This window comes from Lactuca serriola, chromosome 8 (genome assembly GCF_051521515.1).
Source record: "Lactuca serriola cultivar US96UC23 chromosome 8, Lser_US96UC23_V15, whole genome shotgun sequence".
Classification (NCBI taxonomy): domain Eukaryota; kingdom Viridiplantae; phylum Streptophyta; class Magnoliopsida; order Asterales; family Asteraceae; genus Lactuca; species Lactuca serriola.
In genome coordinates, this window is record NC_136415.1 from 302,456,838 (window position 1) to 302,467,696 (window position 10,859).

The following is a 10,859-nucleotide window of genomic DNA, read 5'->3' on the forward strand; positions in this document are numbered from 1 at the left end:
CTCTTGGCCATCTACTTTGCCTGATGCTCTTCTTAGGGCAATTCAAATTGCTAAGGCAAAAACACTTCTCACCGCTCAAGCCTTCCGGGCCACTCCTTCCATGTTACCACTTATTCCGGCACCAAAAATCACTCCAATGAAGGAAGGTTCTCCTTTCCGGACCCCAGACGACATTCTAAAAGAACCTCTTCCATCCTACCCACCTAAGGTCACTATGGATGAGAACATGTTGCATGTGATCTCAGTCTTTAACAAAAGTAAAGACAAAGGCAAGAAGCCTATCACAGAATCCATACCTCTACCAAAGCAAACACTTGGATGGTCCCAGGAAGAAATAAACAAGGCTTTAGAAGACAACATCTGGATCCAAGCGCTCAAAGACAATCCGGATTCGATGCGTGACATTTATCCTCTCTTCCGTGAAGACATTCTTAAGGATGTCGATTTAGTACCCTTCATGTACTACGACATTCCTTCTGATGATTTCGAACAACTTGATCTTCCTCTCTCTCCCTTCAACAAATTTTACATCAAATTTGCCCCTCTCCATCCCAATGACAATCCGAAGGTCACCATACATACATATCGTGAAAGGTTAAAAACCTTCTATGCCAAGAATGCACTTCCCATAAAAGGAAGTTTGGACAAGGAAGAAGATTACCAAGATTTTTGGTTACGAAAAAAGGTCCTCACCAAGTTTAAACTTAACTGTCCACTCTTCCGATACAATGTTATCATGAACAAACCATCCTATCAAACCATCACCGATGCTGACTTTCCGACGATGAATCCGAACGACATTTTAACTTTAGCTACTCACCTTCGAGGAATTCAGAATGATGATATTAGCATGGGTACATACCATGCAACCCTGAGCTTCCTTAAAGACTATGTCGCAAAATTTAGTCGACGTGACTATGAGCTTGCCCATCTTTTCGGAACCAAAGACTTTGTTGCCAAGATAGAATACGTGCTTCTGGAAGCTGATCTTCTAGCTGAAGGCCCTATTGATGATCCGGTTCTAGGGTTTGTATACAAGACCAAGAAAACAAACAAGAAGGACTTTTTCCAAGTCCTTGACAAACACCTGGTTCCTACAAAAGCTCTTAAGAAGTTCATCAGCCGTGCAACCAAGTATGAAGCTCCGGAGCATGTCAAAGCAAAGTTTTTGAGTCAGTTGTCATGGTACATTGAAGTCCGAGAATGGTTGTTCAGAGCATACACTTTCATTAAGGAAGAAGCTATCTAAGCTGACTTGATTGCTAATTTCACTTAGGGGGAGATTGTTGGAACCTGAAAGTGAACCTCTAGCAATCCGAAATCCAGTTATCATCTCCGAAGTCAAGCTAGTTCCGAAGTGAAGTGTGCTCTGGAATTTCTTTGTGTCCGGACCTGAAGTCAAAAGTGGTGAAGTGAAGATAGAGTGAAGGCATTCCAGAATGAACCTTGTGTCCGAAATGATTTCTTTGCCTAAATCAATATTTTGTCTTTATGCATTTAATGTAATTTGTCTTTTGTTTGATTTGACTTGTCATAGGACTTAGTTTTATTTGTCAAACACGGATATTCAGACTGTGAGATGTAACTCTTTTGTCCAGTCCTTTGATTGTAATTGGTTCGCACTATGTTTCATGTGCTCCTATTTATAGGAGCATTCAATGTTGAATCAATAGATAGATTATTCAAACCTTTTAGCATATCCAAGTTACTTCATCTTTCTGAATATTCTTTCAAACATTCTTCTTGTTCTTCATTTATTATCTCTACCGTGATCTTTACTGTCATTCATCATTTATGGCTTGAACATTTGTTGAATACTTTATCTCAGACTTGACTATCCAGACTTGACTGGAACATTTATTGACAAACATACATTGATCTTAAGCATTTACTCAAGGTTTGAGTTTAAAACCTTGTCCCTGCGAATCAAATCGTTCTTGTTCTCACACATCTAAAGATCCTGTTATGTTCATTCTTCCTTCAGTATCTTATGCGTTCATTGATGAAGCCTAGTTTATTTTTTTGAAAAGAGAAAACTCATGATCTCTTGCGACCAATATATCGAAGTGTTGGAACTATGATGTTGATTCAATCATGTTGGTGGGTGTCATCGGTCTATATCGGCAACTATTTAGTATGTTCCCGAGTTGATTTTGACCCACTTTGTGACCATGAACAACTTATGGTTAAATATTGGATGTGAAATCGTACTTTTTATTATGAAGGAACGAAGAATAAATACAAAAAATTTAAAACATAAATTCTTGAAATAATTGTAAAAAATATCTAAAACAAATGTTAAGTAGACATTAGGAGTTCTGAAATAAAAATGTGAAGATAAAATTTACTCCCTTATTGCATTATTGTTTTAGTTTTCATGTACAATATATATTATTATGGAATTGACTTTACTTTTTCATGGTTGATGTATGTTATTTTGGAAAATTTAAGGTTGATATGTTATACCAAAATGGTCCATTGATACTCTAGTACTTTTATGTCCTGCAAAATATGATTGGGTTAAAGATTTGAGAAATCATGGAAAATAGGGACCATATTGTAATTAGTTCATAATGGTGATTGTTATGTGTAACTTTTTCTTTTTGGGACTTATATTATTGAAGCAAAAATTCTGTTTATATACGGAGGGGGAGAGATTTGTACTTGTTTTGCTTCTTTATAATTGCATTTTGTAGAACAAACAGATTCACACGTTCTCTCTTTAGGTCCAGGGTTCAGGGCACACCTAAATAAACAGAGAGACGTAACATATCGAGTTATGGCTGAACAGACCACCGTCGCCGCCGCGACTGATTCGCCGTTAAAGAGGCCAAGAGAAGGAGACGAGAACGGCGCCGCCGCGTTTGAAACTAATGCCAACATATCATCTGTCATTCCCGGATGGTTTTCAGAGATTAGCCCAATGTGGCCTGGTGGGTTTTCTCTCATTTCTCATTTTCTTACTGTGTTTATATGTATGAAAGTATTTATTTTGGGGTTTCGATTTCAAATTGTTTACAGAGCTCCTCTCTTTACTAATTTGCGCAATTCCTTAATGTTTGTTTCCTTTCGGTGGTTTTCTATAGTTTGGGTTTTTCGAATCTCATGGTGATTTGGGATTAATGTGGTTATTGTTCTTGTGTATTTGTCATAGATTTACAGATTCACTCAAGTATTGTTAGGTGATTTATCCGCTTCATGGGTTTATGGGTTTTATTTATTATAGTTTAAAGTAAATTTACTCCATTAGTGTGATCATTAGAGCTCATTTTTTATTTTATTTTAAGGCTTCATTCTATTAATATCCAAAATAGAAAATCGACTCTTGTTTTTTCTACTTTGTAATAAAGTACAGAGTTTGTGTATCGATGATACTTTATTGTTATCGAAATTCTTTTTATAACCAAAAACATCTCTAATTTTTTAAATTAAAAAGTATCCCACTTGACACTCATAAGTCAAAAGGTGGATAATAATCATGAAATCCCCTATTACTTTTCTGCATTCATGCTATTGTAGGGTTTTTTTTTTTTGTATGATTATTACATAAAGTTAGCGCACATTCAAACACCCCTTTTTATTTCTATATTTATACGAAAATTCAGGGTTCAAATTGTCTTGATTTGATATGTTTAATCTTTATATTACCTTAGGGCATGTTTGGTTTGTGGATTCCAGTGGAATTGGAATCTCTAATTCCATTATGTTAAAAATGGAATTAAATTCCAAAATGTCTCTTAAAAAACCATGTATGATGGGTTGCATCATTGATAAGAATTGAATTCCATTTTTCATTTTATTCATTAAAAGACAAAATTATCCTCATAAATCCATTAAAACACAAACACATTCTCCTTTTAACATAATTTACATTCCAATTTCTTTGATATATATTCACAAATCTAACATTAAACATCAAAGAAATGTAATTGAATTCCATTTCATTTCCATCCAACCAAACCAATGACATACTCCAATTCCTTTCTCAGATTCCAATTCCATTGTCAGATTCCATTCCTTCCAATGAGAACCAAACACCCCTTTACTGTTATACCCTTTGAATGTATATTATATTCACTTCCTTCTTTTTAATAGATTTTTTTTAAGTATCCATATAAAATCTTTATATTATTCATTTTTTCCATGTAAATATGCAGGAGAAGCACACTCTTTAAAAGTGGAAAAAATCTTGTTTCAAGGGAAGTCTGAGTATCAAGATGTTATGGTATTTCAGGTATTATATTTTTCATTTTACTTTCTAATCTTCAATATCAAAACCCCTTTTTCTTCCTTTCCTACTTCAAATAATAAAATATATATTTATTCCTTTTTTTTTTTAGTCAGCAACATATGGGAAAGTTCTTGTTTTAGATGGTGTAATTCAACTTACAGAAAGAGATGAATGTGCATATCAAGAAATGATAACTCATCTTCCCCTTTGTTCAATTCCAAACCCTAAAAAGGTTTCACATTTCCACTTTGTTCAACATATGATTTTACACTCGATTTTACAACGCCTCTATTAACTATATGATTTTTTTTTTTAAATCTTTTTTAGGTTTTGGTTGTTGGAGGAGGTGATGGTGGTGTGTTGCGTGAAGTAGCTCGACATACTTCTATTGAACATATAGATATATGTGAGATTGATAAAATGGTTGTTGATGTGAGTAAATTATAAATTTTTGTAAATTCATAATTTCTTGAATCTTTTTTAATCTTTACACATCATTACATATTTAGTTGTTCATTCTATTTGACTTAATAGACTTAATGAGGATAAGACTTAAGGGATGTTTCATTTTTATACTCATCAAGTCATGTATGAAGTGGCTGAATGAGTAAAATGAGTAATGATGATGTAAATGACCATTTTATCCTTACATTCAAAGAATCAAAGTTTTCACAATACTCATCAATTTTAATGTCAGAGGACATAATGAAGCTTTCTTCACTAAGTCCTAACTTCTTACAAATTTGCCCTCATTTGTTTTTTTTTTTTTCTTTTTCCTATGACATTATGCTTTGCAAAATGTGTCTCCTTCATGAAAAAATAAAAAGAATTGTGTCTCCTTACAAGATATTAAAAAAAGAACTAATTTGATTTTTTTTTTGTCCCATTTTTTTTCAGGTTTCTAAAGAGTTCTTTCCCGATGTTGCTGTTGGATACGATGATCCTCGTGTCAACCTCCACATAGGCGATGGTAAAATGTTTTGTTTCTTATTTTTTGAGTAAATTACACGAATGGTCTCTATGGTTTGGGGTAATTTGCATGTTTAGTCCCTAACTTATTTTTTTTAACTCGGAAGGTCCCTACAGTTTGTTTTTGTTGCGTGCTTGGTCCCTGTCTTACCTAAAAAAACTATTTTGCCCTTGATTTTTTAATTTATTTAAATAAACCGAGGTAGGTAAGGTAAGGTGAGATGGAAGTGGGGTCGGGAGTGTGTTTATTTAAACAAATTAAAAAATCAAGGGCAAAATAGTCTTTTTAGGTAAGACAGGAACCAAACACGCAACAAAAACAAATAGTAAGGACCTTCCGAGTTAAAAAAACAAGTTAGGGACCAAACGTGCAAATCACCCCAAACCATAGGGACTATTTGTGTAATTTACTCTTACTTTTTTCAAATCTTGTAGGAGTTGCATTCTTGAAAGCTGCTCCTGAAGGAAGTTATGATGCTGTTATAGTTGATTCTTCAGATCCAATAGGTACTTTACACACTTTAGCACTTTAACAACCCCCTACCCCCTACCCCTACCCCACCCCACCTACCCCACCATTTGATGTTGTTATGATTCAGGTCCAGCTCAAGAGCTTTTTGAGAAACCGTTTTTTGAATCTGTTGCAAAAGCGTTGCGTCCTGGTGGTGTTGTTTGTACACAAGCTGAAAGCATATGGCTTCATATGGATATTATTGAAGATATTGTTGCAAATTGTTGCCAAGTGTTTAAAGGATCTGTTAACTATGCATGGACAACGGTTCCTACGTATCCAAGGTTTAATTATTTTCTTTGAAAATTTTTTATTTTGATTTTTTTTACTGAAAAATGAGTCGATTTGGGTTGTGTTTTGTTATCTAATGAATCAAATGGATTAGAAAAAGGTCCCGAAAGTGTCCTTTGGTTGGTCCTTGTACCCTTTTAGCAATGGTTCGATAGTCTATATGCTAAATGACTATTTTGCCCTTGTTTTCTTCATCTCTTTCTTTCATCCTTGTCATGTGAAAACTTTAGAAATATTCCTCATTGAAGAAGATGGAGAATATTTTTTGGTTTTGATTTTTGAAAGAAGAGGATGGAGACGAGGGCAAAATAGTCTTTTACTATTTAAACAGCCCAGGGACCAAACATCTGGAATCAAACTATGCAACTAGAAAGTTTGAAATTTTAGTCTTAAAAAGTTTTGGCAAAAAGGGAAATGGGTCAAACTGGTCAAACATTGTGTAATCCTCACCATTAATCATCTACAAAATCTTAAATTTGTGACAATTGGTGATAAGGATTTGAAAATTCTAACAATTGTTAATTTTGCACATGATCTATGAATGAATGCAGTGGTGTTATTGGATTCATGTTATGTTCTACTGAAGGACCCAAGGTTGACTTCAAGAACCCGGTCAACCCAATAGATGCAATCGATAAACAATCTAAATCTGTGGGACCCTTGAAGTTCTACAACAAAGAGGTTTCGTTTTTTTATCATCATATCTTTTTGTTTCACATGTAAATCTTTCATTTTTTGTGATCATATATTATAAAGTTTTCATTTTTCTTGATCATTTAACTTGAAACTTTTGTGTTTCTTTATCATTGTTTTGTAAAGAACTCATTTTTATTGATCATTTATTGGTAAAATTTTCAGTTTCCTTGATCCTTTATTGTAAGATTTTAATATTTAGATCATTTATCGTAAAGTTCTCGTTTTTCTCAATCATTTATCACAAAAACTTTCATTTTTTTGATCATTTATCGTTAAAGCTTACGTTTTTCTTTGATCATTTATTGTAATTCTTTCATTTTTCTTTATGATTTATCAATACTCTTTCATTTTTCTGGAACTTACATTGTAAAGTTATAATTTTTCTTGATCATTTGATGCAAAGTTATATTTTTCTTGATCATAAAGTTTAATTTTTCTTGAACTTACATCATAAAGTTTTAATTTTTCTTGATCATTTAATGCAAAGATATATTTTTCTTGAACATATATTGTAAAATTTTCATTTTTCTTGATCATATACTGTAAAGTTTTCATTTTTCTTCATCATTTATCATAAACTTTAATTTTTCTTGAACTTACATTGTAAAGTTTTAATTTTTCTTGATCATTTAATGCAAAATTTTCATTTTTCTTGATCATTTATCTTTGATATGAACATGCAGATCCACTCAGCAGCTTTCTGTTTGCCTTCATTTGCAAAGAAAGTGATCGAAGCCAAAGCAGCAAAGTGACAAAATAGGGAGAGAAGGTTAAAATAGTCATTTTAGAGTGTCCCAGATTTTTGAATGTCAGTTGACTTGAGATTATTTCAACTGATTTCTTCAAGTGTCTTTGAAATATTGTTAAGGAATAAATTCGGGGTTCTGTTTTGGTGAGTATTAGTGGTTTGTGACAATTTTAGCTGTATTTGATCAACTTAAAAAAGTTCATGAGTTTATGCAATTGGAACTGAAACTCAACAATGTAGCTCTAGAGATTCAAGCTCTTGAAACTTGTTTTTGCAAATTTATCAACATGGAACTAATTAGGCATACATAGATTGTTAAATTTAAGTTCTTTTTTTATTTTTTTTTTTGAAAAATTTAGTATTTGAAAGCTTCTACAAGTAAGACCGGAGAGTGTGTGTGAGAAGTTTCTCACTTTTTGTCTGTTATGTCATCATTTCCCTTACTTTTATTTCCCTCATCAAAATCTAGTGTGTGGGAAGTTTCTTTCACTCTTTTTTTTAAATAAAAATAATTGATTTTTTATGATTTATAATTTTTTTAAGTGAGTGATAAACATAAAATTAATTAAAAATGAAAACCACTTTGTTAATTATGTTGGTTTGAAGGTTAAAGTGTGAGTATTTATAGATGATGTAGAGGCTAAAAATAATTAAAAACTCAATTTCTTATATCTAGATGTTGAGTAAAAAAGAAATTAATTTTTATATATTACCGTTTTTTAACAGTAAGAATGGAAAAAATAAAAAAGAAAAATAAACAAAAAATCGCCGGCCAATAAGAGGAAGAGAGAGACTACGACAACCCTCTCCCACCTCCTCCCCGCACCACCGATCCTATACTCCCAGTGTGGTGTTCTGGTGAGGGGGAAAGGGTCCACGGCTTCCCTCAAGCACTCCATGATGTATAATAGATGTTAAGAAAGTATTTGAATTTTGATATTCTAGAATGGGTTAAAACTTCAGTTTTTGAATTATCTAGTTCTAGGGATTAATAGATTTTTTTAATGATTTTTATATCAATGATCTAGTTTTGAATTTTTTTTTTTAATAATGAGTTTTAAGTTCAAATGTTCATTTTAGACATACTGAATCTACAGTTTAAGTATTTGTAAATTAAATAATTTATTTGACAAAACTTCAAATCATATTAAATGACCCAACATGGCTAGGTGGTCAAAATGTCTAGTGTGTGTAATTTGTATGTAATTACTAGCGATGTTCATATGTAGTGGCGTGTTTCTTAATCTCATACGTTGAACACCATTTATGTAATGCTCTTTTACATAGAAACCATTTTTATAATATCGGTAACATTACTATAATTTTTTCTTAAATAGGAACCATTTATATAATATCGCTATTACATAGGGACCAATTCTACAATATCTCTATTACATAGAGACAGTTTTCATAATATTACTATTACAGATGGACGGTTTATGCATTACAATTATCCAAATTATAACTAATATAAATTTTAAATTAAAAACTGTAGGGATCAAAGGGAGCAAATCAATAGTTATTGGAATTAAATATTGCAGGGGCCGAAACTATAATTAATACAAATTCAAAACTACATGGGTGAACTATAATTATCTTAAACTAAAAAAATATGGAATAGAACTGTAACCGATGCAAATTATAAACTACAATGACCGAAACTATAATTATTGAAATTAAAAACCACAACACCAAATATATAGTTATTGAAGTTAAAAACTATAGAGACAAATATGTCTTAGTACAAATTAACCGGTATATAGTCTAAAACTATAATTATTTTGAATTAAAAACTAGAAGGACTATGCATATAATTATTCCATTAATATAGAGGTCATTTCTGTGACTGATTATTTTGGCGAACGATAGCATATATCCATCCCAAATGCTTATGTGGAAACGTACTTATGTTATTGATTTCATACTTTCCAATTGTATATTATATACTAATTAGAATGAATTTATCCCTGCTTTATAGGGGGCTAAACCTATAGAAATAAGAATGTCTAAGGAACAAACTTGTCAATATATGAAAGCCCTATGGCCAAAGTCTGTAACCTAAAAAGTGTAGGGATCAAACATGACAATATGCAAAAGTCTAGTGACTAAACCTGCCATTATACGTAAGTCTTGTGGTCAAAGTCTGAAACCAAAAATTCTAGGGACCAAACTTACCAATATACGGTCAAAATTGTTAGGTTTTCTAGCATTTAAATACATTAATCATGACAGCAAAAACAATACAAAATCCTATGTGTTCATGCGACTTAAGGATCTAAGTTTTATGCTATTATTGCTACCTTATGAAAACATAAATAAGGAAGAACCACATACCTCTCTTGTAGCTAATGACCTTTGAGCTTGAGATCTTGTGTGTGCCACCTTGTTTGGATGTAAGGATCCAAACCAGAATCTCTCTTGGTTCACACCCAATGAACTCAAAAGATCATAATGTAACATCCCGAAATTCAAGTAAAGCTATTTAACCCTTTTCTTATGTCATGTTGTCAAGACTAGCCCTTGAGTGGAAATTGTAGCAAATGAGTACGCTGGGTGTACTGGAGAGTACGCTGCGCATACTCATTCGCTTAATTTGGACGCGGACTCGCCTAGGTACGCTGGGTGTAGCGGGCCCAGATGCAAACCCTAATATTTGGCTTGTGCACTATATAAGGATTGCTAAGGCTTTATCCTCAGCCACCATACCAAAGAGTGAAACCCTAAGAGAGCATTTCCTTCGTCCCAAAGCTTGTGTGTGAGTGTTTTGAGCTAAAAGTGCCTTTGTGTGTTAGTAAAGAAGAAGGAGAGGAGCTTGAAGAGGCTAGAGTTTGAGGTTCAAGTTTGGATCTGAGTTCTTTAGAGGGAGAAGCTTCATCTAGAGGTAAAAAGCTCAAAACTTTCCTCTTTATTTTGGTTTGGTGTTGCATGGACCATTTCTAGGGTTAAAGTCCCAAAGGTGGAGACTTTATGAGCATAAGGGACTCCATGGACCTAGATATGTCCCATTTCAGTGATATATGTGTTGTAGATCCATAAAAATCCCAACTTGGTCGTTGTTATGGGGTCATGCTTGAGTTATGAGCCTTTCTAGGGTTGGAAATGGAATGTTATGGGTGTTGGTGACTATTGCAGCCATGCAAAGGCTTAAAGTCACCAACTTTATGGATTAAGAGGCTTAGGGATGGTCATATCTGAAAGTTGGACGTTTGTCTTAACTATTTAAGACCCCAAAAGCTAAGGAGTCTAAAATTGGGAGTTACGCGGGGCGTAATCCCAGTACGCGCGACGTAGGGGGTCGCGTTCCCCATTTTTGTGAGGTCGCCGGGTACGCCCAACGTTCAGGTTTGGTATGCGCAACGTAACCTGGAAAGTTGACTTTTGTTTACTTTTAGGGTTTGGTCAACGTTAGGGTC

General features: G+C 33.4%; 1 protein-coding gene across 1 annotated transcript; it reads left to right on the top strand.

Annotated features, from left to right (window-relative positions):
- Positions 1 to 2,652: 2,652 nt before the first annotated feature.
- Positions 2,653 to 7,597, top strand: LOC145065650 (spermidine synthase 1-like). The gene is made up of 9 exons (XM_079012681.1): positions 2,653 to 2,933; positions 4,158 to 4,234; positions 4,341 to 4,463; positions 4,559 to 4,663; positions 5,129 to 5,201; positions 5,636 to 5,707; positions 5,800 to 5,995; positions 6,554 to 6,683; positions 7,382 to 7,597. Exons 1-9 carry the CDS (start codon positions 2,780 to 2,782, stop codon positions 7,448 to 7,450), a joined length of 999 nt encoding a protein of 332 aa, XP_078868807.1. The 5' UTR covers positions 2,653 to 2,779; the 3' UTR covers positions 7,451 to 7,597.
- The last annotated feature ends 3,262 nt before the right edge of the window (positions 7,598 to 10,859 follow it).

Coding starts and splice junctions, on each gene's coding strand:
- LOC145065650 (XM_079012681.1), top strand. CDS start 2,780: ATGGCTGAACAGACCACCGTCGCCGCCGCGACTGATTCGCCGTTAAAG. Junction 4,464..4,558: donor CAATTCCAAACCCTAAAAAG/GTTTCACATTTC, acceptor AATCTTTTTTAG/GTTTTGGTTGTTGGAGGAGG. Junction 5,202..5,635: donor CAACCTCCACATAGGCGATG/GTAAAATGTTTT, acceptor CAAATCTTGTAG/GAGTTGCATTCTTGAAAGCT.